Raw genomic sequence first — 27,387 nt, 5'->3', positions numbered from 1 at the left:
TGTATGACTGCCATTGTGACAAGCACAACCTTCCCCCACCCCTGACGCTTGTGGTTTTGTTGCTCTTCATATGAAGTGAAACAAGCCGAGACATTCTGTGACATTTCGGAGAAATACAAGTGAAGGCAGGTTATCTACATGGACTCTCACAAACTGTAGAACGATCACCTTTCTAGACTTTCCACGATACCTCATGGAACTTTTTAAGAACAGGAGCTCACTACATGGATACGTTATGTTTATGTTCCTCACGACTCTCAGCAAAGGTAGATACAACTATGAAAACCTTTCTTCTTTGATGACCTTTGAAGTTTACCTTCATTTAAGTGGCTTTGTGCTTTGGATTTGAGATTAACTTCATTCTGATTATATCAAATCACCTTCAAGAATGCTAATTACATGCATGAAAGTGATAGCTCAACTTAGTAAAAACATCAGCCACAAAATTTTGGTTATCTTATCAGCAGTGTGTGGTTTCCACACTTTGCAGTTCACATCCGCAGTGTGCAGCGTTTCTGAAGTGTTGGCTTTTAGGTTTAAAATATATTTGACAAATTAACTCATTCAAATAGAATGTAAGTGTAAATTTTGCACTTGTAAGGGTGAGGTAAAGTGACAAATAATGATTTAGACGTTAGATGTAGGACAATAAAACAGTGAGAAGAGTGAAAGAAATTGTTCACTTACAGGTGTATTTCAAAAAATGTAAATAGTACAAGAAAATTCCAGCTTGAAATGGGACATTTGAAGCTGTTTTCTCTAAAGTGATGTGTGGTTTCTGGGGTAACCTGGGAAAGATAACCCAGACAAATCAAAGGTCCACCCGATGACATCAGTTTACATCATTTTCAAATATGTTTCTTCTTAGGTTTTGCATGCGAGGCTCCCTCGAGTCCTCAGTGCTTCAGACGAAAAGCTGAAGCTACTGTTTACACGTGCGAGTGGAGCCTGAACACGACTCAGAGCGACATGACGTTTGAGCTTTACTTTAAGTGAGTATTGCTCAGTTTCAGCTTTTTGTTACTGATGTGTCCATAAAGATGTTCAGTCTGTGAAAAATACTTGATTCTACACATAAACTCTAAACCTTTGTGTGATATTTTTTAAAAATGGGCCCATGAAGCCCAGTTGCCACAATCTTGTATATTTCTGACATTTGCTTTCTGGACATCCAGCTTCTTACAGTGAACAACTGGTTGGGTCGTTTGATGTTTCATAGTGAAAGCCAGGGGATAGGTGGGATCTTGATACCACTCTGCAACACCTGCGACTGTGCTGCAAGCCAGAGGTGTTATGTTAGGATGTGAGAAACCGTGAGGGTTTCAGCCAGCCCAGAAATCGTGAGATTTTCACGTGACAGTGGAACAAAATGAATTTATGATCTGAGAGGCTGTACTCCTTCAAACAGTTTAGGTCAGCTATGTAGGGCAGCTTTCATAACATGTAATCAAAATAAAGCAAATGAGGTCATGTCAGTGCTATGTCCTCTTTGTTTTTCATTTTTTATTTCCACAACAGCAAAGCCCAGAGAAAACAATTTAAGGTCACAGATTCAACTTCTATTTTATGATGAGCGCATTTTAAATATAGCAAACTTAATTTGTCATTTTAAGTCTGACAGCCTGTGTTTACACACTGTTAGCTGGTGTTTTCATGACTGCAAACATTAGAAACACCTGTATTCAGTTTTTACATTTTACTTTATGTCAAGAGATTTATTCTAAAAGACACGTCTTCAGCTGAGAGTCAGAGAACAGAAAGACACACGCTGCAGTTTTTACTTGCAAGGGCGGTCACAGAGCACTCACACCAGAGTGGGGGCCCTGTGATGTGCGCGCTGTTCTTGCACTTGTCTTTATTTATATACAAAAATAATGCAACAGTGAATACGTCTATTCATAGACAGAGGAATGTTAGTGCGTATGTATGTGCGTATGCAAGCGTATGTGTGTGTGATTCTGAAGGACGCGGCCCCTCTTCTTGTTAGGGAGCACAGATAAAAGTGTCCAGCTCTCCAGTGAAACTGCTTGTTCAGCTATTATCGCTGTGGGAAAGAATTTATAAAGCAGAACAAGTCTTGTAGTGGACAACAGTCTAAGTCATAAAAAGGTCATCATGCAGTATTCTATCACATGTAAACTTATATCATTAAAAGCTTATACTGACTACTTAAGTACAACTTTCCATTGACACTTTATTAGTGACTTAAATACTTGCAGTGCATTGCTTGGCTTCTGTGCATCATGCACAAACTGCAACAGCAACAATGAAAACCAGTTACCCTGGGAGACTCATGCCTTCACTCTTGCAACCAAAAAAACAAAGAGGTGTGCACTGCTGGCAGCTGAGACGTTTAACGTTAGTAGCACAGTTTGCTCTCCCATTTGCATTCACCTCAGAACAAGCAAGTGTGCGGATGTGAGAGGAATAGAAGTATTATGCAACTTTTATTTTACGCCTCAGATTAGAAAAAAAATGCACAAAAGCACTTTTGCAACATAGGAAATTTTGTGTGTTTGCATTGTTCTGTCATCATGAGTGAAACTGCACTGCCAAACTACATATTGATAGATCTTCAAGAAAAGTTACTTCTACTGAAATGGAAGGAGAGCCTACATGACCGATTAAGTCTTTTCATGATCAGAGTTATGAAAAAGAGAAAAATCTGATAAATGGCTTTGGAACTGGGAGAATACCAGATTTCAGGATTAGCATAGAGAGGGGATACTGTCATGTGAAAGAGAAGGTTTTCACAGTCCTGTTAAATACCAAATACTTACTGCTTCCATTGGAAATAAGAGGGTAGCTAGTATTAGTATTGATACACACTAGTCTTTTAGGCATGAACGTCCCAACAAATTCCCCCCAAGTTCAGTCCATGCAATGCTTTGAGAAACTGCACAAGTTGTCCCGCGTTAGAAATGTATGCACGTGTCGCTTGTTTGGAAGGGTCACCAGGGTGACCAGGTCACCAGGTGAGCTAAATTATCGTTTGTTCTGAAACTAGAAGTTAAAATGTGTGAAGATGATTGCAAGTGAGGCATTTACTTATGGAAGCTTATAACTTATAATGTGTACCACCTGTTTAAAGCTGTCCATGACCCTAAAAATTCCCCACAGAGACTGTCGAGACCTAGTCAACTGTTTAAGAACAAAATAACGCATTAATGAGCACAGCAACAAAAAAATGTCAGATGATCAGAGATACTTTACACAGTATTGAACACACAACATTTAGCCACGTACTAAACACTCTTTCATTTTGAACAGACCAGGTCATTGTTGTGGCTCTTCGGAAGAGTTTAGCGTACCAGGTTCAGTAAAGCTTAGGCTTTTAAAGCTGCAACAAACCACAAGACTTCTGTGACCATGTTCTTTGGACAGACCACACCAAAGTAGAGTTGTTTGGCCATAATGTGCCACCTGAAAACCAAACCAGCTGTAGAGCCCAGTGCAGGACTGATGATGCCTTGCACTTGTTTTGCAGCCATAGGACCTGGACACCTGGCAATTGACCACAAACTCCTCGGTTTACCAAAGTATCCTAGAGTCAAATGCAGTGTTGGTCAAGTTATGTGAAAATGGTAATTAGCTACCAATTACTGATTACTTCTCCAAGAAAGTAATCCTATTACTTCACTGATTACTTATTTTCAAAAGTAATTAGTTACTTTATTACTTAATTACTTTTAAACAACATGATACACAACCTGAATACACAATAAAGCAATAGACACTTTAGCCCAATTCTATTTTTTTCTGCATAATCCATCATATGAAATTGAATCAAATGAAAAAGTCTCTTTTTAGAACTTGTTTTATTAGTTTTAATCTTTTAACTTTATGCACATTGAATCAAGCAAAAATTAAATGATATGCAGCAGTCTTTGACTTGAATAAATTCTTTAACATTTAAACCTATTTTCTGCATATTCCATCATATAAAATAAAATAATTTTTTGTGTTTACAAGTAAAGATGCAAGTAAAACACAGCAAAAAATAAATAAAATCAAAAAGTCATGGGCACTGAGTCATGTCACTCCTAAATCTATTTTCACCTGTTTTAGCAGGAGTGGGGCCGGTGGACATTTGGTGCTGCAGCAGTCGTGTCAGTGGAGGGATCCGGTGTTCTGACAAAACATCTTACTTTGGCAAACCGTCCTACCGTACATAGTATATGCACATTTCTGCTGTCACACAATAATTCCAGCAAAAATTTAAGTATGTAGGACGGTTTGCCACATAAATTAACTACCAATCAGAGTATGCTGCTAGCTCATATTCATAAAGATAAGACGGCCACTTAATTTTGTATTGTGCGCATGTGCAGCACATGCACAGAAACAACCAGTAGGATGGTTTTTGAGGTAGGATGGATTCCCAGAACACCGGGGGTTTCTCTGTGAATTTCACATTCCAATGGCAGCGTGCTAGGTGCTTGTTCAGATTTGAAGTTAGTTTTATGCTGCATGGGAAGGAGTTTTCTTCCCACGCAGAGTGTACAGCAGACGCTAATGTTTTTGTCACTTTTTACAGAATCAAACTCAAAGTCATGTCATACTTCCAAGCTTTAAACGCCGCATGGTCGTTCTCTCTCCCGCACTCCATATTATCCATTGTTAATCTACACCAGTGGTTCTTAATCTGGGTTCGATCGAACCCTAGGGGTTCGGTGAGTCGGTCTCAGGGGTTCGGCAGAGCCTCCGCCATGACATGCATGGCACATTTTGTGCACCAGTAAAAAAACATATCTATGTCTTGAATTTGAAAAAAATCATATTTTATTTTTCACTAAAGAGGGGTTCAGTGAATGCGCATATGAAACTGGTGGGGTTCGGTACCTCCAACAAGGTTAAGAACCACTGATCTACACACATCTGTTACCACAGATGTCGCACACTCGTACGTCAGTGTCATGAGACACTCTCACAAACAAAATCACATTTTAGTAATGCAGTGTGCTTACAGGAAAGTAACAGTAATCGAATTAATTTTTTGCAATAGTAATCCCTTACTTACTTGTTTCTTGAAAAAAGTAATCAGATTACAGTAACACATTACTTGTAACTGCCCATCTCTGGTCAAATGTGAGGCCATCTGTCTGACAGCTAAAGCCTGGCTGAACTGTGTAATGCGACAGGACAATGATCTCAAGCACAGCAGCAGATCTACAACAGAATGACTGAAGGGAGTTAAGGGTTTTCAATGACCCAGTCGATGACCTAACCTCAGGGACCTTAAGAGAGCTGCGCAGAAACATGCCTGCAAACCTCAATGAACTGACTATTAAAGTCATATTTACCTGAGAGATACAGGTGATACAGGTGTCAATCATCTCATTAAAGTTCAAGCAAGAATGTAAAGAGGTGTACTTTCTAAAATAAGAAGCTATGAAAACAGACAATGGAAAACAAACGAGTGAAACTGGACGAGAAAGTGTTAATATACTCACGAGTTTAATGCTGAGTTTAAGTGTTTCTTTCTCCGCTGCTCCTGTGGCAGTAATGCTTTTATGTTTTTCTATGTAGTGAGACAAAATTTGGGAACATTAAGGAAACTTTCCATAATGTTGTTGAGGAACAACTCATTCAGTCGCGCAGCGTTATGATTTGGGTGGAAGCTCACATAGGAAACTCCACCTGCAAATCACCAAAGACGTCTGTCGTACTCCAGGACGTAGGTAATGGACACCCTTTGTTTAATTACACGATTATCCATTTTGATTCACCAAACTGACACAGCCCACATTTTCATTTTGCTTTGCAGTTGAAATGTGCATTAAGCAAAGTTTCGCTTTCATTCAACAGTAAAATATGAAGCACCACAAAATATTTCAGCATCCTGGTTGAAAAACAACCTCAGCTTGAGCTGGATAGCTACAGAGAAGTATCCAGCTGTAGCAGAAGTTTGGTTCAGACGAGACGAGCACCCCACAGAACCGTGGGGAAAAGTGAGTCAGTGTTTTGTCACCAGATGTAAATTTTTGGCCTTTTTTAAACAAATCACTATTTAACCTAATTTCATTTGCTGTTACAGAGAATAATAAGCACCACCATGAACAACAATAAAGATCAGCGTGAGTACAAATATGTCTTATAGGAGTTAAAATGTCTGAAGACGATTGCAAGTGAGGCATTTGTTTATAGAAGCTTATAACTTAAAATGTGTAACACCTGTTAGTGTGTGTGTGAAGCCCTCCTAGACCCTAAAAATCCCCCACAGAGACAGTCATCTGTTTAAGGACAAAATAATGCATTTATGAGCACAGCAACAAGTATTTCTGGGCAACATTTGGCAAAGTGAAACTTGGTTGAATGAGCTAAACTCTCTTTTTCTTCAATCTGAACAGACAAGGTCTTTGTTGTAAACCTTCGGAAGAGTTCAGCGTACCAGGTTCAGATCAGACACCGATCCACTATGGTCAAGAAACCACTGTGGAGTGCCTGGTCTCAGGATGTGGTTCCTGCAGGTGAGCTAGTGTTATATACACAACCGAAGTGATGATTTTAATAGAAAAAGTGAATCTCAATGTGAATGAAATGCATACTACAATTGAATGTGTAATGATGCTGCACAGGATGCAATTGAAATGTTTGCCTTTTATCACATGGAGAAAAAAAAACTACATCCTCTTTCAAATTGATGGTTTCAGGATATAAAAATAATCATTCTGACATTAACAGGTCTAAAAAAACAAAAGTTGGTAAATGTAATCTCAGATCAACAGCCAGTGTTTGCCACTGTCTTCCCAGTGAACGTCCCAGAAATCGTCAAAAACCCATAGCCCTCAGTTAGCATATTAAATGTTAAAGTCCATGACAGTACAAGTAGAAAAAGACTAGACAAGTATGGCTTGTTTTGAAGTGCTACCAGGAGTAAGCATCTTCTACATGTTCAAAAAAGAACAGGGCAGCACAACTTGGGTTTTGAAAGTTGCATCAAGTTGCATCACAAACCACAAGACTTCTGGAGTACCAGAAGTACAGACAGCATGGCACAGATGTTTGCCTCTAATGCACAGCAACACATATGGTGAAAACCAAACATAACACATCAACTGTTGAGCACGGCGGTGGGAGGGTGATGATTTGGGCTTGTTCAGAAACCACAGGGCCTTGCCGTCTTGCACTCACTGAGTCAACCATAAACTTCCGTGTGTACCAACGTACTGTAGTCAGGAATGTGAGGCCATCTGTTTGATAGCTTTCTTTTTTAAAATTGTGTCATAAAACAGAGCAATGATGCCAAGTAACTTCTGCCCTGTTCAATCCACTCTAGCATTCTTCTTATAGGATGGTAAATTCATGCATCTCAAAAAAGTCTTTTTGTTTTCATTACAGAACTTGTACATGAGCCTAATGTTACCATGACAATAACACATTTCAATGGCACTCGAAAGGTGACACTAACGTGGATGGTAAGTCAACTCACGATAAATGGCCTGTATTTATATAGCGCTTTACTAGTCCCTATGGACCCCAAAGCGCTTTACACGTCCAGTCATTCACCGATTCACACACATGTGATGGCAAGCTACATTGTAACCACCCTGGGGTGCACTGACAGAGGCGAGGCTGCCGGACACTGGCGCCACCGGGCCCTCTGACCACCACCAGTAGGCAACGGGTGAAGTGTCTTGCCCAAGGACACAACAACCGAAGTTGTCCAAGCCGGGGCTCGAACCGGCAACCTTCCGATTACAAGGCGAACTCCCAACTCTTGAGCCACGATCACCCCAAAAAGACCAGGAGCGGTGGATGGAACTGAATTTGTGAAAATACTTGGCTGTAAACGGCACTTCATCCATCAGTTTCTACCACTTTTTTTTTACATTTTCATTTTCATCCACTACTCCCTGGACAGTGTTGAAACAGTTGAATACAGTATTTTCTTGTCTAGTCGGTCAAGCTGCATTTGTCTCAACAAAGCGCCCTCTTGTTCTTCAGCCAATGCCAGTAGGAGCAGCAGTGAAAAATGTGACATCGAATTCTTCGCAGTGTATTTGCACCAAGACCGTATATCACAACGACCATACTATTTACACATTTGTGTCGTACTCGGCTGCCAACATCTCCGTTATTGCCAAAAATGATGTGAGCGTGTCTCCTCCGGCAATCCTGCAAGTACCAGCTGAACCTGCATCAGATTTAGAAGGTAGGCGTGTAAAATGCATAGATATCAATATTGTGTATATTTATGTTCAAGTAGACCACAAAGCTGAATTTCTCTCTGGCAGCTTGCAGCAAAACTTTGGCAGATAAAGAAATAAACAGGAGAACTTGTCTTGAGTGGTACGAGCTTCAAGATTCAAGTCCAGTGCCAAAAAATGTGATAACCTTAACAGGAAAGATGGGTAAAAAGAAGAAAAAAGAAGTAAGAAAGAGTAAGTTGTCTATTAAGTATGTTTAAGTTTGTTCCCTTTGTTCATGAAATGATTAAGACCAACAAGTAAAAGATTTTACTCTCATCATCTTATGTTTATGCCACCTTGTTTTCAAAATGATGGCATTAAAAACACCGTAGACCAAAGTAGCCTTTGTGTTTCTGTTACAGACCTGAAGGACTACATCCGTTACCTCTACTTTGAACACAGATGTCAACATGGGAGACCACAGACAGTTAAAATGTGCTTCTATTATCAAAAACAAGGTGGTAAGTGCTTTCATGAAAGCATACATGTGCAAGGTTTCTACAGACTTTCCCTTCCAGCTAGGAGGACTGCAACAAGTCGACCACATTAAAGAGCACATGCATGCACGTATAGATTAACTAAAGGGGAGAACGAGGCCGGCTGGCACATTTTTTACTGTGTGATATTTCTCTGTCATGTGGTGAGATAAAATGGTCAAACCAATATCGACTAAATGATAAACATCTCAGAAAGAAAGAAATATTCAACGATGACTGCTGAAAGGGGGATTCATGAATAAAATTACTCAGTCACGGCAGGATTTGTGAAAAACACAGCTTGTTTTCAGCTACACATGTCAGACCTTAAACATCAGTGAACAGAAAAAATATTGCAATATTTTTCCATTCATTCATCCATCCATCAGTTTATTTTCTTAGCCAGTTCAGGGTTGTTAGGGCTGGGTGCAGGGTACACCCTACTCAGGTTGCCAGTATATCGCTGGACCAAGAAACAGACAATCAGTTTGCACTGATTACACACTAGTTAACCTAACGCACGTCTGAGTACCCACACAGTGTGAGCATGCAAACGGCACACAGAAAGCCTCCAGGTGGCCGTTGGATGGGCACAACTTGTAAGAATGATAAAATGTTTTCATTAAATGAATACACCCATCATTCTCCAGCTCAAAATGACCTCTTCAGGCATCGGTGATTTATTCAAACACAACATTAATACCACAATTAAATCCTAATTTTTTAAATCTTAACGCTATTTGCTATTTAATCTCAGTATTTAATATGAAATAATGAAGTCATGCATAAAATGCAACAGCACAAAAAGCTCTCAGCATAAAAGCATAAATAAATATTGTGCTGCAGTAGAGTCAGTCTTCTTTGAAGACAGACTGCAAACTAAAAGATTACCCACAAACCTCAGGATAGGCAGGGAGATGACCCCGCTCACTTTACTGAGATAATCTGCAAACTTTTGGAGACTGAGAGTCAATGACTACGTAAAAATATCTCAACTCCGTAATGTGTTTGACAGTGACATGAATGTTTTTAATTATTCTGGTTGATGCAGTGAAAGACTCAATGGCTGCTCTTCTCTATCAGCCTGTCAAGGCAGCTGCACCTTCAGCTGCAATGCCAACAAACCATGCATATAGCATTTCGTCAGAGATGCCCCAGATAGTGAGGCTTTCTAAGATCTCACGTTTGTAGAGAATTCAGCTGTTGTTTGGGCTGTAAACTCTTTCAAGATGCAGTACTCAAAAACAGAGGGGAGGATACATTTTTATTCCCACTAGGGATTAAAGAAGAACAGAGACACATAGTTCAAAAGCAAAGGGAATCACCCATCATCGCCAGGAATGATCACTAATAATAATAATAATACATTTTCTATATCGCTGTGGGTAGAAAAGGTATTTAGAGGGAGGGGGCTTTTGATTGTTTTGTGTTCACATTGCAAAATTGAAAAGTTGGACTCTTCTCAAAATTGTGCGACCTTCAGCAAGCTCTCAGCTCCTAGCCATCATAATTACTGCAGCAGATACAGACCTTGGTCAGTTTGAACAACAACATCATTTAAGTATTGAATTGACTGATTTAATTAAGCAAATAGGTAAAAGCCTTTCAGTAGAATAATTACTGCAATGATTAATATGTTTTAGCTAGCAAAGGTAAACTATCGTGATGACTGTGATCAGATATCACTTTAAATCATAAACAATCAACAGTAGAACACAAGGCTAAGATTAGCAGTGAAAGTAAGAACATTAACACACAGTGTAAATGGGGTAAAGGGAGGTGTACTAAACAGCTGTGCAATCTTAAGAAAACCACTTATTAGTGAGACAGTGCTTTAGTTTGCAGCAGAAAGATTGAAGTAAAGGTCATGTGGTCTGATGGGCGATTAGGTAATAAAATGTAATGATGCACCAACCTGTGGGGCCAGTGTTGTGATCTGTGGGTGTTTCAGTTGGTCTGGACTAGGTTCTGCAACTTTAAGTAGTGCCCTTTACCTGCTCAAGTACATATTAATTGTGAGTTGTGGGCCAGTTAGCATGCGTAAAATTTAGTTCCCAAGATTTGCTAAAGTGAGAAGCTAACATGCTAATTATGATATATTACTGAATCCAAGTTTAGACCAGTTCTCTAGGCAGTTAACATTAAGCTGAACAAAAAAAAACGACGTGCACCACACACTCATCGAGTGCAAATCAAAATCACTGAGCACAACACATTTTGTCTCCTGCTGCAAAAGGATTATTATTTTAATTCTTTTTTTAAATTTTAGTACCGCTGAAGGAACCTCAGGAGGTCGCCACATTTGACGAAACAGACATTTCTGCTGACCTGTCCTGGAAAGCGATTCCTCTTGCGTACCAGCAAGGCTTCCTGACACATTACCGCCTGTGCTGGGTAAAAATCAGTTCACAGGATGAGCCCAAAGGTGTGAAAATCACTTCTTTGAACTCTAACTGCTTCTAAGTTCTGTAAAAGGAAACACTAACTGACATTGAGAAACATAAATTTCCAAACTGTAATAACGAAATTGTTTGTCTTTTTTTTCCCTGCTTTTTTTTTGGGGGGGGCTGTTAGTGTGCGACAACATACCAGCTTCAGAGACTAAATACCACCTGGAAAACTTGAAAGCTGGAAGCAAATATAACATCACCCTAGCTGGGGTGACACAAGTGGGAGAAGGGCCTGAAGCCACAGCAATCATCAACACCAAGCCAGGAAAACCTATGAATGGTATCAGAGCGAACTCTCACATTAAAATAATTTGTTTTTAGTAAAGCTAATATATGTCAGCAAGGTTTTCTCCTTAGGGTCTCTAACCGGCTTTGATTTGCATAAATATTTTATGGTACAAACTTCCCATATGTAATGATTGCTGTGAGATTTTAGCTTCATTTATCAAATACGTTTCAATATATAGTTTTTGAAAAATTGTCATTGATACCTTCAAGATATTCACGCTCCACGCTTGAACATGAATATCTCAAGAAGTAATAAAGTAAAACAGTTTTTCACAGAGCTGTGGTATAAAGTTGAGTTCAAGAGTGAACTCATTATATTAGTTCAAACCTTGGAGCTATTTTTTTGTAAAAATCAGATATGGTCTAGCAGAATTACTAATTTTCTCCTCTCCTCCCCGTATTAGTGTGGTTGAGTTTCGGCTTGCTGTTTGTCTTCTTTTTATTCTCAACAACGTGCACCGTTGTCTTGAAGAAGTAAGTAAACTTTTTTTCCCATTTTAAAAACAAACCTGCAGACTACAATATGCATACAGTATGTTTGTTTAGTACTTGTGGAAAACAAGTGAAACATGGTCAGCAGCCACTGTCAATGTAACTTCTGATCATCAGACGTGTCTCTTAATTGTCTAAGAAAGTAAACGTTTCTCATGAAGTTCTTGTTTATCTGTTTTTCTCATCTTTAGGATCAAAGTCAAGATTTTTCCTCCTGTGCCAAAGCCTGTTATTACAGATTTCATCCCCCATCAATCAAAGACTCAGGTAAAAGGCTGTTGCTTGGATTTGCAGCTGTTAAGGATTTGATGTTCGTTCCCAGTGTGGTTATTTAGGTAGTTATAGTCAAAGAAATTTGGGGGTTTAAACAGTTTTGCTAATTGGTTGGTGTTTTGGTGGTTCTGTGGATTGGAGGTGGAGAGCTTGGCTTTTTTGATCCCTGATTACTGAAATATCATCCTCTCAGGGATATTTGAGTGTGTGTGAGAGTTTGTCCTGCAATCTTAATGAGAAGGCATTCAACTGCGCACTTTGAGGTCCGTCGGAGTATGGGGTATCAGTCCCTGTATAATCACTGTGAGAGGTCGGTCTGCATCTCCAGATGTCACTGATTCTGTTTATGGGGAGGTTAAGGGTGTTTGTTTTGGTGGTCTCGGGATCTCTTCTCTGCTCTTTGCAGATGATGTGGTTTGTTATGGTTTAATCAGGTATGTCCTCTCACTCACACTGGGACTGTTTGAGGCCGAGTGTGAAGCAACTGGGATGAGAATTCACAGTGACACTCCTTGGCTAAGCCACGGCAGCTGGAAAAGGGTCCACTCTGGGTTAGGAATGAGTTTCTGCCACAAGGGGAGAAATTTAAGTATCTTGTGGTATTGTTCATGAGGGGACACTGGTAGATAGATTTCTGCAGCGTCTGCAGTGAACTGAATGCTGTGACAGTCTGCTGCAGTGAAGAAAATGGATGAATGGTTTCCAAATTTACACACTTGTGAAGGTCCACTTGATGCAGATATCATCATCAGATGGTGAGCATGAGACTCTGTCCATGTAGACATTAAAATACAGTGCAGGGGCCCTTCAGTCAAGTGGAGTTGTAAAAGTATAATAGTACTGAACTCATGGTGAGCCTTGTGCAGGACTTACAGTCCTACAGTGTTTCCATCATGCACAGGACTTTGGCTACACAGTGAAAGACCAAAGTAACTAAAGCAGGCATGCTTGCATGCAACCCTCAAAAGCCAAAAGCATGTAGCCCAACTACATGTAGGTGCAACGCAAACTAGCTTAAAGCTGGGCTTGAACAGGAAAGAAATTTTGATTTCACAACAAGCATGGAAAAAATTAGAAATTTAAAAAGATAAGAAGAAGATGAGAAGAAGGGTATGGACTGATTTTTATATAGTGCTTTTCTACTCTCCCGCAGCACTCGAAGCACTGGAGAGCTTTCATTGTTTTCAGTACTCGGCAAAGAAATATATCAGTTAATACTTCTGTGCTCTTCATGGGAGAGGCGAAGCAAATGTAACAGCAAAAGCACAAAGACAAGCACACTTACCCCCCACTGCACAGCACATGTAGACGGGTGTCTGTAAAGCTCTGCGCAACACCAATGTACAAAAATATTCCATGCAATATGGTTGATGTGTTGGTCCATTTTATACTCACGTTTATGGGACACTTTGCATGCTGTAGTCTCCAAAACGATGGTTCCCGCTTCAGTTTTGTAATAGAAACAGAAGAAGTGAAAACAGGATGCAACTTTCCAAGTTTTTCTGCAGAATGTGTCATTATTTTTACTGCAGTTTCAACTCTTTGCCTTCTCAGATTCTCAAATTTATGCATGACAAAAACCAAAGTGACACCAAAACACACAGTATAGCATTTGGAGTCTCATTTTTTTCCCACGTGCTTCCATTCACAACGGTGTTACCAGTTAGCATAGACTGTCTGTTAGTCTTGGGGCTTTCACTCCATGGGACCATCATTCACTGACTTCTATTTTTCATTGTTTTCTTTTTTCTTTACTGTTTGGCTGGACTTTCTGTCAGAAAGCCCTGAGGCAGATTTCTCTCAAGTGCAACAAGTTCCTCTTCTGTTTTCTCAGTTACCAGCATGACTAGTCCAAACCACCCCAGGTACTGTGAAGGCAGCTGTTCTCATTTACATGACCACAGCAGGTTGCTTACGTAAATACTAGTGTTTTTGACCTGCTTAAAAAGCTATTGTTGTTTTCTCTTGTGAGGCCGGGCTGAACTCCAAATTGTTGCCCGATGCATCCAGTTTGCTTTAATTAGCCTTTAACCTCCTAGGACCTGGCGTCCACATATGTGGACATCACATTTTGGGTTATTTAGACCAAAATACTCAAGGGCCTGATATCCGCTTACGAGGACATCATACTGCTACTGTTCTATTGAAATTTTAAACAAATATCCTCATATGTGGCTCTAATTTTTCTTAGAAACAAAAAATAGGTAAAAAAATAAATAAAAATCTGGTAATTCTTTGTTTTTACACTCATCAGGTCCCAATCACCCCAAATATCAAAGAGAAATTAAAAATGCATGCCGTGGAAGAGTTCGGGTCTTAGGAGGTTAATATTGATCACAGTGTTCTTAGGCCAAGAAAATCATTGCACATACATTGGAAAGGCAAACACCTGTATATATAATTTACTGAATTTTAAACAAAGAACAAGCAAAGAGGTCCAGGAAACCGCAGACCTGACTGTGATGAGATATTATGCTCTCAAGATCTGGACTATAAAATCGATTCCCCACTGACCTTTGTAACTGCTAAATGGAATAAGTTTGAAATCATAGGGACGGAGGCCATTCTTGAATAAAAGGCATGAGACAGTCCATGTGGAGTTTGGTAAACTGCATGTAAAGTTCTCAAAACGCATGAGAAAAAAGATCATCTAGGTCAAAAACATAACTATGAGGGCAGAACTCAAAGCACTATGTCTGGGAAACAGTAACAAGAAGTAAAACTGCAAATGATGGAAAGTTGAATGTCTGTGGTTGCTACGTGGGCATTGCTGGAATGACTGGATGCTTTGGCCAAATATTTTTCCAGCAAATACTCTGACCGATCTATTGAAAGCCAATGTGGCAGAACCACAGACTTTTCATTTGACCAAAAAGCAGAACTGTCGACTGTGTGCAAGAGAAGTATGCAGCCACAGTACCATGACCAGTGATGGGTGGACCACTGTTTTGACCATTGTCAATTTTTTTTTTGCCGAATGTGACATGTGCCCTATTGAAAAAGACAAAACACAAGCAACTGAGACAAAAATGAGCTCAACTCATTGCGTCAGTGAAAACAGTACACAAAGGGTGTGTATGTATAAAACCTGTACGTACCTTTCAACACTGATGGTCCTTTTATCAGATGTGCACACTGGTCCCCCTCCTTTTTTAGGACACCGCTTCGATGTTTTCCAAAAAGAGTTTCAAATTTTAATTTGTCTGACCACAGAATATTTTCAATGAGCTTTAACCCACATTTTCATATCTACAACTGATAAAACCCTTTATCCCATGTAATTACAAATACTTACTAAATCTGTTCTCTGATAATGTGATAAAACAGGAAATCCTAGAGAAGAAAGAGGAGGTGCACGATGAGCTGACGCTGCTCAAACTTTATCCAGAGGGAAAGTCTGTCTCAGAGGAAGCAGAAGATGTCCGCGTTCTCAGGGACGAGTGGGACGATGGGACTGATGAGGACGTAGACCACGACAGGAGTACCTTGGAAGAATGCAGCGACGACTGTTCGAGCCCCGGCTCTACAGATGAGGAGCAGAGGAATTCCAAAGGAGAAATTACGGACCTTGAGCAAGTGGACAATGAGCTTGCCATGCTGATATACAAGAACGGCTTGGTGTTTGACATGAAGACAGAATTACCTTAAATGGATTTAACTAAAGACTTTTCAGCATCACAGCACAAAAGAACCTAAGCACTTGCTGACCGAATGAAGGATCTTAGCAATAATATATTAATCAGCAAAAGTATTTTGCTGTTTTTTTTATTTGACATTAATGGACTATCTTGTTTGTTCATTGACATACAGTAGGGGAAATGACTATTTGATCCACTGTGAATGTGTAAGTTTGCTCACTTTGCAAAGACATTTTTATGGTAGTTTCATTTTGTATGCAACTGAGTGAAATAGGTATTTGATCATAACTTAGTACTTAGTGAAGAAACCCTTGTTGGGAAGCACAGCGCTAAGACTTTTCTTAGGTTTAAACACATCCCAGGAAAGGTTTTGGCCCACTCCTCTTTATGGACACTCTCTAAATGCTTTAGGTCTTTTTGCTGCCTCTTGGCACAGACGCCTCAGCTCCTTCCACTCAGGTCTGGAGACCGGCTAGGCCACTTCCTGACCTTAATGTGCTTCTTCTTTAGCCACTTCTCTGGCAGTATGTTTTGGGTCGGTGCCATGCTGGAAGACCCATCCATGACCAATCTTCAGTGTTTTGTCAGAGGGAAGGAGGTCCTCATCCAAGATTTTATGGTATATGGCCCTGCCCATTGGTCCCTTAATGACCTGAAGCCGTCCTGCACCCTTAGCAGAAAAACAGCACCAAAGCATAATGTTTCAGCCTCCGTGCTTCACTGTCGGGATGGTGATATTTGAGTCATACTCAGCATTTCTCTTTAGTTTCATGTGAGCACTGCACTTTCTGCCAGGCCTCCTCTGAATCATTTAGATGTTCACAGATATTAACTTTAAAACAGGCATGTACATGTGCCTTCTTAAGAAGGGGGAACTTGCAGGCATTGTAAGATTTCAATCCATTGTGGTGTAGTGCATTACCAATGATGGTTAACAAGCTCCTCCTGTGTAGTTTTGGGCCAATTCGTCACCTTTCTCCTGATCATCCTCACCCCATGAGACAAGCTCTTGCACGGAGCTCCAGATGAAGGGTGATTGATGGTCATTTTATATTTTATTTCCTCGATTTCCCACACTTGTCTCTGACGTCCTCTGAAGGCTCTTTGGGTGTGGTTTATACACATAGTGAGTTGAGATCAGGAGTATCTGTACTTGATTGATTTACTGTCATTTAATCAATTAATCAATCCATGGGAGTCAGAATTCCGGCTAGGTTATAGGGTATCTGTAGAATGCACTCCACACACACTGGTTATGCTCACAAGTTTATTTAGGGTTTTATGCAACAACCCACAGTCTGGTCAGCACTGGTCTCAGCTTTTCCAACCCTCCTCTCTGGTCTTCCACCTCACTAAAAAGGGAAAAAGACTGTCATCAGTCCAAAAGCCACCAGCTGTGCTCTCACCTGCCTCCCCAGCACCGCCCCGTTGAGCTCACTGCACCACTCCTCCCCTGCAGCTAAGCCAGGGACCACACCTCCGTCACAGTATCAAATACTTCACTCAATGACATACAAATGAATTTATAACGTTCATGTAATGTGTTTTTTTTTCATCTTTCTCCACTAAAATGAAACTTCCATAGAAATGAGAGACTTTAATTATTTTCTTTGTAAGGGACGACATGTGCAAATTCAGCAAGGGATCAAATAATTAGTGTTCCCCACTGTAAGGAGGCCAGTACATGAAAGAAGGAGGGTTAAACATTCTCATACTTTATCACTTTACAGTGTCAATAAATGTTTGTTTGTTTTTTATTTGTGGAATAAAGAAATCTTTGTTAATACTTGTTTGACTTTTTCAAACTTTCTAAAAAGCAAATTTGCCTCAGTGGTTTTAGTTCATTGCCATTATCTTGAGGCAACAATGTGAAACTTTCAGACACATAAGCTACCAAAGGATAATTCAGTCAGTTGCAATTTGCTTTAAGTGCTGACTTTAATTATCCATCATACACTTGCTGTGAAACAAAGCAGATTTGTATTATTATTATTCAAAGCAAAAGTTAATTCACTTTTTGCAGTATGTTTTTGCAATGACAAGAAAATAAAACAAAAACAACTCATGTTGGCCAGTGTAATGTAACAGGAAAGACAGAGAAGCTGTGTTTATGATCGCTGAGCAGTACAAATGTGAGCCTGTTGAGAGGTAATGGTATGACAGGAAGTGGTCGCAAAAAAGAAAACCCAGTGACCTTAAAAAAGGCAGCTCATCAAAGACCACATTACTCATTACTAAAGAGACTTCTGTGGCATTCAGATCGAAAGTTACATTGTTCAGAGTAGAGCGTGTCCTGTTTAATTCTCAAAAAGTGATGACAACCTACTAGCGTTTCCCACCCTGCTGCAATTTGCATTCCCAGAACTGGAAGAAGAAAAGATTTTCCTACTTCAGATTTTAAGAATGAAAGAAGCAAGATGATCACTCTGTTCTGTTGTGTGTTCATTTCTTACCACAGAGATTAAAATCGTCTGGTCAGAGCAGAAGATTTTAATCTCTGTGGTAAGAAAAAAAAGCATCTGATAAGCAATGCCTGTGGTTAAAATACTATCACAGGATACCATAGTGTATGTATAAATAAAGTACAGTCATGCTCATAGTTTAACTGAAGTTTCAGTTTTTATCAACACAACTATTCTTACATTTGATGTTGCAGGTTCAGTCAGTTTTTGCTTTGGTGACGTCAGGCATCCAATACCTCTGCACTTGTTCTTGTAGTTATGCACACAAGCATTCACTCCTCTGCTTTCACACACATATGGACTTGAGTGACATACCATTGTTAGTCTATAGGGTTTAATATGATGTTAGCCCAACCTTTGCAGATATAACATCTTCAGCTCTTCTGGGAAGGTTTTCCACAAGGTTTAGGAGTATTTATGGGAATTTTTGGACCATTCTTCCAGAAACACATTTGTGAGGTCAGACTGATGCTGGATGACCAGGCTGCGTTCTCTCAGGTTGAGGTCAGGACTCTGTGCAGGCCAATTGAGTTCTTCTACATCTTTATGGACCTTGCTTTGTGCGCTCGTGCACAGTCATGTTCTAATCCAGAAGGGGCCATGCCCAAACTGTTCCCACAAGCTTGGTATAAAAATGTCTTGGTATGCTGAAGTATTAAGAGTTCTTCTCACTGGAACTAAGGAGCTGAGCCCACCTCGCGAAAGACAACTCTACACCATAATCCCCCCCTCCACCAAACTTTACACTTGGTACAGTTCTCCTTGCCAAACCCTGACTCATCCATCGGATTGCCAGATGGTGAATTGTGATTCGTCACTCCAGAGAACACATTTGAATTTTAGATAGAAAAAAGTGCTTAAGCACCTTGTCTAACATTCACACACACACAGACTCAAACTCTGATGACTGCATGAACAAAGATGTTCTGAGCCTGGTTACGCTGGATGTTTCTTCCTGTTGAAAGGGAGTTTTTCTTTCCCACTGCTACCTTGCTTTCTGAAAGTTCAGGTTTTCTCTGTATTATTGTAGGGTCTTTACCTTATCATATAAAGTGCCTTGCGGTGTGATTTGGCGCTATCCATCCATCCATTCGCTTCCACTTCTCCTTTTCAGGGTCGCAGGGGGCGCTGGAGCCTATCCCAGCTGTCATAGGGCGAGAGGCGGGGTACACCCTGGACAGGTCGCCAGTCTGTCGCAGGGCTAACACACAGGGACAGACAACCATTTGCACTCACATTCACTCGCACATTCACACCTAGTGGCAATTTGGATTATCCAATCAACCTATCCCCACAAGCTGCATGTGTTTGGACGGTGGGAGGAAGCCGGAGTACCCGGAGGGAACCCACGCAAACACGGGGAGAACATGCAAACTCCACACAGAAAGACCCCAGCCTGATGGTGGAATTGAACTCAGGACCTTCTTGCTGTGCGGCAACAGTGCTAACCACCGTGCCACCGTGCTGCCTGTGATTTGGCGCTATATAAATAAAAATGACTTGAATTAGTTTCATATGGTCTTAGACAAGTTACAGTCTTTTGCTTTGACATCCTTTTAATGAGCTAGACTTTTTCACTGGAAAGCCTCATTCATTTCAACTCAACAATGTCAAACCACATTCTCTGCATATTAGCACAGTCTGTGTGCAGAACTGGCCTCTCTGCATTCCAGTCCTATCACATTTACTGCACAGAAAAATTTGATAAAGGAGGCCCCAGCTCATATACTATTGTATTGTTTACATACAGGCTTTGCAATTGATACTTTTTTTTTTTATATTCGCAACATTTTACACATATAGACTTAACTGGCAACCAAGAAGTGCTACTTTAATACAGGCCTACCGTATGAATAGAATGACAGACACATTTTATGGATATTTACTGTTACAATCTAGTCTTGTCTCCTATAGGATCAATGCTTCACACGGGACATCTCAACTGAAACACCTGTGCACGTGACTGTGGCGCCCTCTAGTGGTCGGCACAAAGGAAGGAGGTACAGCAAGCAGCCGGTAGGTGAGGTCACCACCGTGTTCGGCACAGGACCACAGACAGGCAGCTGTTTGCCATCCATCCTGGAACAATCGACTTTATCCAGAGTTGTGAAGCCATGACCGGGCCTGTCGTGCCATTGGCATCCTGTTAACTCTGCTGAAAATGCCCTATGCGTGTTGCTATGTGCTAGAAGATGGCGGAGTCAGATGGTGGGGAATTTGCTCCAAAAGATACGCAGAACAGGTGGGTGAGGACGTGGGGAGTCCACGGTGTTGTCTTGGGTGTCCGGTGTTTCCCTGATGGGAGTTCCCACTGCTCCGGGACTCGAGCTCGATCCGAGTCCGTCCGAACGGTTCGAAGCGCCGCGGCTTAAATCAAGGAAACACCGAGGCGGTGTCCGGGCCTCCAGGCACCAAGACTACCTGCTCCTTTTTATCGATACAGCAAAGAAAAAAGAAGTTCAGAATGGAGGCTAGACAACCGTAACACAACCTGCTATATTTTAACAGTTTTATTAATATTTTTTATGATAGACTAATAAATAGGTCACAACTTTGAAGCGATGCTAGTTTGCTTTAAATGTCACCACAAAACTGCGAGCACATCCGCGGAAAGTCTGTTTTTTTGTTATGGCTCAAATATCTTCTTCAAAATCAGATTAGGCATGTTTTTAAAAATTCTGATATTTAAAAAAACAAAACAAAAACATAATGTAGACCGTAAGCATTTCGTTTATTTTAATGAGGAGGTTTCCCCACTGGAGACATGCAGGTGCATTTAATTACGTCAACGTGATAACCGTAGGACACGCCATCATTAAGTATTAAGAGTAACACTGCCAAAGCTAAATGGAACACGTTTGCATTTTTTATTATTTTACACGGGCAAACAACCACGTTGGTCCAGATATATAAAAGAAGACTCTCCGTTTTCTTCCCTTCACCTGCTTTGTGTGCGCGCAGGTGCGCAATTTCCACTTTGTTTTCCTTTTATTTTGACATGCACAGACAGAGATGAATATTATTTGCTCAGCAGATACCCAGGTACTCGAGCTTTTCTCCAAACAAAGAGGAAATTTGTCAGGAATTAATTTTCCCATGCACATACACAGGATCAGTCATACAACTACTGCAGGGATCCTCGCACTGTTTTAAGCTGTTTATTCCAGACCTGCACTTTTTTTTGCCGTTTTATTATTTTTTTCCAGTACCAACCAGCAGTGTTTACATTCTCTAAATTAATTTGTTGGCTCTTGTGAGATGAGCTAATACAACCTCCAAAGCAAGAAAATGCCTATTTGGGCTACATTGTATTTGTTAGCTTTTGACAAAATAAAGGTGAGAGTCAGAGGAACGAATCTTTTTGATCGTACCAGCATCACTTGATATTCAAGATCAATACTGGGGTATGAAAATTGCAAGACTGGTTATTTTTATACACACAGTTCTCAGTTCTCAATTACTTTTTCAGGATTGAACAGATTTTATTTACACCAGGGTGATTATAATTTCTCCTATTAGGGCAAGAGAACTGATTTCTGAACAAAATACTGATGTTGGACGAGAAGGCCTGGATCATTGTGTCCACTCTAAGGGGGGGGTATTGAAAGAGTAGGGAAAAAAGGAATGTGTTGAGCTGGTTGTCAGGTTGAACCTGCTCTCGATTCTCATCGCTTGTCTTTGACTCCATTTTAATTTTTTGACGTAATATAGGATAATTGTTGGATTTGAAAAAATCCTATCGTATCGTTTAGCCCCGTTTGGTCATTTTTAACCTTCTTGCTGTGCTTGGATGCCATTTTTGAATCTTGTTAAATGAAGCATATCAGGGGGGAAAAGTGCAAGCAAAAACGTATGTAAGCTTGTCGCTCGTCTGAGGTTATATATGTACTTTGAATAAATGTGTTTGCAGTGATGTCAGGGAGAACTTCCTTTTCCTTGAGTGCTGACAAAGTGATGCTTTTTCATGTACCTATGATGGTGTGTCCACCAGATATACTTACTTGCTCTCAGTAAGCCACTGTAATTGTGGCAGATAGATTTCAGTTTTTTATGTCTAGCAGTAAAGTGCACAGCACTATCTCTTCCCCTCACCATGACTCCAGTGTACAGACACATTCTCGCTAATGCAAAGACACCGAACAGAATGCATTTCTCCCTGGCCGACTCTAGCAGATTAGATTAAATTTTCATCACAGCAATGCTTTCACCAGACGCAACTTATCGATCTCTTGGACTATGCAGCATGTTTGAAAAGGCGGTAATAGCTTTTAGTAACTGAAAAATTAAGCTGAGTACAGAAACTAAGATCAGGGGAGATGTGAAAAAAGGAACAATCACTTGAGTGACTTGAGGCCTTTTTCTCTTTACAGTATGGCAAACAAGAATAGCACCCTTCGCTGTACTTTCTCAGCCCCGAGCCACAGTTCCACCCTCCTTCAGGGCTTGTCTGTTTTACGGGCTCAGGGCCAGCTACTTGACGTCGTGCTGGCCATCAACGAGGAGCGCTTCCAGGTCCATAAAGCAGTGCTGGCCGCCTGTAGTGATTACTTCAGGTTAGTCTAAGGCATGAGACTTCACACTGCCCGATTTGTATTCATAACTGGAAGCTTTTAGCTGGAATGGAGGGAAAAAAAACAGTTACATCCATTTAAAGTTAAATACACATCTCGGTAATGTAAAAATACATTCTCAGTCTCCTGTATGTCAGTGAATTCATATTTGCCAAATGATATAAAGATATCGTATATTTGAGAAGCAGAAATTGAGAAAGTTTTAAAACATATTAAAACATTTTAATATTTAGATAATTGTACAATAACATAAAAATGCAGGAAAAGGTAAGCTTACTGCTTTGCACACTAGTTTTTGGTTCATCTGCACCAGACCTGAAACAATCAACGACTCAGGAAAAAAGGGCCTTTTTTTAATTTATTTATTCATTTTATTTTACGTAGAGCAATGACTCTGACTCCATTGCCATTCAACAGTAAAGTAAATGTATGCAGTTTTGAATTCCAAGGGACCGTAAAATATCACGTAGTTTACTTACACGTCCTTGTGTTTCAGAGCTATGTTCACGGGAGGCATGAGGGAGTCGAACCAAGATACCATTGAGCTGAAGGGTTTGTCTGCCCGTGGGCTGAAACACATCATCGACTTTGCCTACAGTGCAGAAGTCACTTTAGACTTGGACTGCATTCAGGATGTCCTCGGAGCTGCTGTCTTCCTCCAAATGGTTCCTGTCGTGGAGCTCTGCGAGGAGTTCCTCAAGTCAGCGATGAGCGTTGAGACCTGCCTGCACATCGGCCAGATGGCCACCACGTTCAGCTTGTCTTCCTTGAAGGAGTCGGTGGATGCCTTCACCTTTCGCCACTTCCTCCAGATTGCAGAGGAGGATGATTTCCTGCACATTCCCATGGAGCGCCTCACCTTCTTCCTTCAAAGCAACAAACTGAAGAACTGCAGTGAGATCGACCTCTTCCACGCCGCCATCAGGTGGCTCCAGTACGATGAGTCTCGCCGGGCTCAAGCCAGCAGCGTCCTCTGCCACGTGCGGTTCCCCCTCATGCGCTCTTCAGAGTTGGTGGACAGCATTCAGAGAGTGGACATCATGGTGGAGGATGTTCAGTGTCGCCAGTATCTCCTCGAGGCCTTCAATTACCAGATCCTTCCCTTCCGACAGCATGAAATGCAGTCCTCACGGACACTGATTCGCTCTGACGTCATGTCACTCATCACCTTTGGTGGGACGCCCTACACCGACAACGATCGCACAGTCACCACAAAGGTGTACTATCTTCCAGATGTCGCATCCCGTCAGTTCAAAGAGCTTACGGAGATGGAGACGGGGTGCAGCCATGCTTGTGTTGCCGTACTAGACAACTTTGTCTATGTCGTTGGCGGACAGCACTTACAGTACCGTAGTGGCGAGGGGGCGGTGGACAGCTGTTTCCGCTACGATCCACATCTGAACCAATGGCTGCGCATTCCACTCATGCAGGAGGCTCGTATCCAGTTTCAGCTAAATGTGCTGAACGGACTGCTGTACGCCACTGGAGGGCGCAATCGATCTGGCAGCCTGTCATCTGTAGAGTGTTACTGCCCAAAGAAGAATGAGTGGTCATATGTGGAACCATTAAAACGCCGGATTTGGGGTCATGCGGGGACTTCTTGTCAAGAGAAGCTGTATATCTCAGGAGGATACGGCGTCTCATTGGATGACAAGAAAACTCTTCACTGCTACGATCCGGCGACAGACCAATGGGACTTCAGAGCTCCCATGAATGAACCCAGAGTGCTGCACACCATGATCAGCACCAGGGATCGGGTTTACGCCCTGGGCGGCCGCATGGACCATGTTGACCGTTGTTTTGATGTGCTAGCAGTCGAGTATTACATTCCAGAGAACGACCAGTGGACCACGGCCAGTCCTATGAGGGCCGGCCAGTCTGAAGCGGGCTGCTGCCTTCTGGACGGGAAGATTTACATCGTCGGAGGTTACAACTGGCACCTGAACAATGTCACAAGTATCGTTCAGGTGTACAACACGGAGACAGATGAGTGGGAGAGGGATTTGCATTTTCCAGAATCCTTTGCTGGGATTGCTTGCACACCAATTATACTTCCACAAAACATCACACAGCGCTAAGCAGAAGACCTACGACTGTGAAGATTTATTCCATGTGCTCTTTCTGCCGACTGTTGAGTCAACACAAGGTGTGATCATTTTGTGTGCGTGAGTGTGTGTGTGTGTATTTATATGTTCATATGAAGAAATTGACCTAAAAAGCCACAGTACTGTTATTTGGGTATTACTCTGTAGCTTCAGAGGGTTCGTTCATATTTATTCCACATGAAGGGTCTTTATTTTGAGTTATTCTGAATTTATGAACTAAAGTTATAAATTACAGTTGTAGTTGTCTGAGATGTGTTTAATACATAAACTGCAAAGGATTTTTTTTTTTCAAACATTTGTACCATTTGGAAAATAGAAGAGCAGATACTTTAACGAAGCGTAAACGGTAATAGTAGCACTAACTACCCCAAGTTTTATTGATCAAGGGCTTCAGTTACACACAGCACATATGTCTCTAGACATAATTATCATTTAGAGTATGCTACAATTTTTCCAGTGACAACATTTAAACTCAACCTTTATAATGTTGGACAGCTTGATTGTACATTTGTTTTTTATTTAATTTATTTTTTTGTGCTATGTTGTAATTATTTAACAACCGTTAGTGTTTTAAAGTCTATTTACTAATCAGCAAACCTCGTATCAATGATGGCACACAAACGAGTATTGTATGTGTTTAAACTGTGAATTTTTATTAGTTATTCCACGTTAGTCTTTTTTTCCCTCCTTTTGAAACTACTACTGCCCTCATTTGTTTCAGTTCTTGCTAATGACTCAGACAACATAACAAACCAGTATGGACCTCTTATGGCAGCTACATCAATACTTAATGTGTGCATGTGTGTCTGTTGATCTGTTGCTGCTCTCTTTATGTAAAACAGCCACTACAGCTTGCTTACCATAAAAGGTTTGTCCTTAAACAACAGTGACATTTAAATTTTCTGACTGTAATTGTCTGTTAAAATGTGACAAGCAACATTTTTGCACAAATCCTCAAAGTACAATTTATACAGAAAATGTTCACGTCCTATTCTTACTATTTTTGCACTTTATATCTACAAATGCATATTATGAAGGCTGTTGTAGGTTTAAAAAAAATGGATGTTGAATTGGTGAATGAGGATTATTTTTAGTGTTAAAGTCAGAAATGCACAAGAATCAACTCTAAAAAATCTTATTTGTCAAGGAACTACTTCACTTTGCATTTGTAGCAGGGTGAACGAGCATCTCTCAGTCTGTTCCCGATCCAGTTATCACCTCATTCACACACGTGTTCTTCTAAATAACCATGGCTAGATGTCATTGTCACTGTAGGCTAAAATCGTGTATCAAGTATTTAGGTTATTATTTAATTGAGACTTATGCTGTAGGCAGATGGTCCAAGGTTCATCAAGCCATGCAAAGTGAAGTGTTGTGGTTCCTTACCCCTTTTTCCTGAGTGTTTTCTTGCTTGTATATATCCAATTTTAACCTCAGTAAATTCCTGTCTTTCTACGATTTCTCAGCAAATGTGTGAGTGTATAACCTCAGATTATACCAGGTTTTTGTGTGTGTGTGTGTGTGCAAAGAGACAAACTTCCTGTTTTTGTTTTGTTTTTTTCCAGGAACTGGCCGTGTGATGGTGAGAAGCCTCATTTTTTTTCTTTTCTTTTTAAAATTTTTTTTAAACTATCAACTGTCTGCCTTAGTGTGTCTTTGTCCTGTTCTTACCTGTACCAGTAACAGCACATTACATCTTTAAAGTGCAATATACAGGAAATTGCTGTAGTCAAAGGGGAATGTACACGTGTAGCTTTATGTGCATTCTTTATTAAAGGTGAATCATGCTTTAAAAAAGGAACTGTTGTTGGGGTTTTTTGTTTTTGTTTTTTTGTTTATTATTATTATTTTGTACACGCCCACATACAGGAACATTAATGTTTCAGCCAATATAATTCATTTTTTTCTGTTGTGGGTGTGCAAAGTATTAATGAATTCATAAAGAAAAGTCAGTTTGTTTGTTTGTTTGTTTTGTTTTTTTTCCCCCAACTAATCCACTATTTCTTTATTTCTCATGCTAGTGGTGTTGCAAACCCAGGGATCTTCTGAGAAGTGCTATTGCCAACAAGATTGGCAGCTTTCTAAATAATAAGCCAGGCTGATTAAATTATTTAAAATTAATATTTAAGGTTCCATAACAGCAAATAGTTTTCTGACTTTAATTAATGTGTTGGTTAGCTGTAACTTCCTTCATACTGGCCTACAGTAATATTCCAGGCTCTCCATTGAATAATTTGATCCATTTTTCCAGAAAGGATAATTAAATATTCAAGGGTGTGCAATGTTTTTTGTTTTTACACTAATTTTACCAGAAAAGCTACTGTTGCAGTACAAACTGAAAACACACACACACACACACACACACACACACACACTCATGCATTATATATGCCTCTCCAGTGTCTGTCCAGAGGCACAGGCCTAGGACAAGCTAAGATTC

The 27,387-nt window shown here is 40.5% G+C and overlaps 2 protein-coding genes across 4 annotated transcripts; both read left to right on the top strand.

Annotated features, from left to right (window-relative positions):
• The first annotated feature begins 120 nt into the window (after positions 1-120).
• il12rb1 (interleukin 12 receptor subunit beta 1) lies at positions 121-18,169 on the top strand. The gene is made up of 15 exons (XM_084953152.1): positions 121-266; positions 869-992; positions 5,530-5,681; positions 5,809-5,951; positions 6,038-6,077; positions 6,351-6,470; positions 7,342-7,418; positions 7,948-8,155; positions 8,238-8,384; positions 8,555-8,653; positions 10,938-11,093; positions 11,243-11,398; positions 11,811-11,880; positions 12,090-12,165; positions 15,499-18,169. The coding sequence occupies exons 1-15, from the start codon at positions 194-196 to the stop codon at positions 15,817-15,819; spliced, it is 1,962 nt and encodes a 653-aa protein (XP_084809278.1). The 5' UTR covers positions 121-193; the 3' UTR covers positions 15,820-18,169.
• Positions 18,170-20,161: 1,992 nt separating this feature from the next.
• On the top strand, positions 20,162-26,748 carry klhl26 (kelch-like family member 26). Of its 3 annotated transcripts, XR_014802728.1 has the most exons (4): positions 20,163-20,513; positions 22,642-22,824; positions 23,339-24,988; positions 26,513-26,748. XR_014802728.1 is itself a non-coding variant. In XM_084953153.1 (3 exons), the coding sequence occupies exons 1-3, from the start codon at positions 20,464-20,466 to the stop codon at positions 24,918-24,920; spliced, it is 1,815 nt and encodes a 604-aa protein (XP_084809279.1). In that variant the 5' UTR covers positions 20,163-20,463; the 3' UTR covers positions 24,921-26,748. The 3 variants fall into 3 exon arrangements, 2 of the variants coding, with proteins under 2 accessions (XP_084809280.1, XP_084809279.1); XM_084953153.1 differs by having other exon boundaries at positions 23,339-26,748; XM_084953154.1 differs by lacking the exon at positions 22,642-22,824 and having other exon boundaries at positions 20,162-20,513; positions 23,339-26,748.
• Positions 26,749-27,387: the final 639 nt, after the last annotated feature.

The sequence above is a fragment of the Perissodus microlepis genome, chromosome 15 (genome assembly GCF_051167445.1).
Source record: "Perissodus microlepis isolate ML-2025 ecotype Zambia chromosome 15, ASM5116744v1, whole genome shotgun sequence".
Lineage (NCBI taxonomy): Eukaryota > Metazoa > Chordata > Actinopteri > Cichliformes > Cichlidae > Perissodus > Perissodus microlepis.
This window is presented reverse-complemented; position numbering and strand designations above follow the sequence as displayed.

What these genes read in the sequence shown, in the direction of transcription:
- klhl26 (XM_084953153.1), top strand. Translation starts at nt 20,464, where the DNA reads ATGGCGGAGTCAGATGGTGGGGAATTTGCTCCAAAAGATACGCAGAAC. An exon ending in CCAAAAGATACGCAGAACAG is followed by an intron (nt 20,514 to 22,641) that starts GTGGGTGAGGAC and finishes TTCTCTTTACAG; the next exon opens with TATGGCAAACAAGAATAGCA. An exon ending in GCCTGTAGTGATTACTTCAG is followed by an intron (nt 22,825 to 23,338) that starts GTTAGTCTAAGG and finishes CTTGTGTTTCAG; the next exon opens with AGCTATGTTCACGGGAGGCA.
- il12rb1 (XM_084953152.1), top strand. Translation starts at nt 194, where the DNA reads ATGGAACTTTTTAAGAACAGGAGCTCACTACATGGATACGTTATGTTT. An exon ending in GCCAGGAAAACCTATGAATG is followed by an intron (nt 11,399 to 11,810) that starts GTATCAGAGCGA and finishes TCCCCGTATTAG; the next exon opens with TGTGGTTGAGTTTCGGCTTG. An exon ending in TGCACCGTTGTCTTGAAGAA is followed by an intron (nt 11,881 to 12,089) that starts GTAAGTAAACTT and finishes TCTCATCTTTAG; the next exon opens with GATCAAAGTCAAGATTTTTC.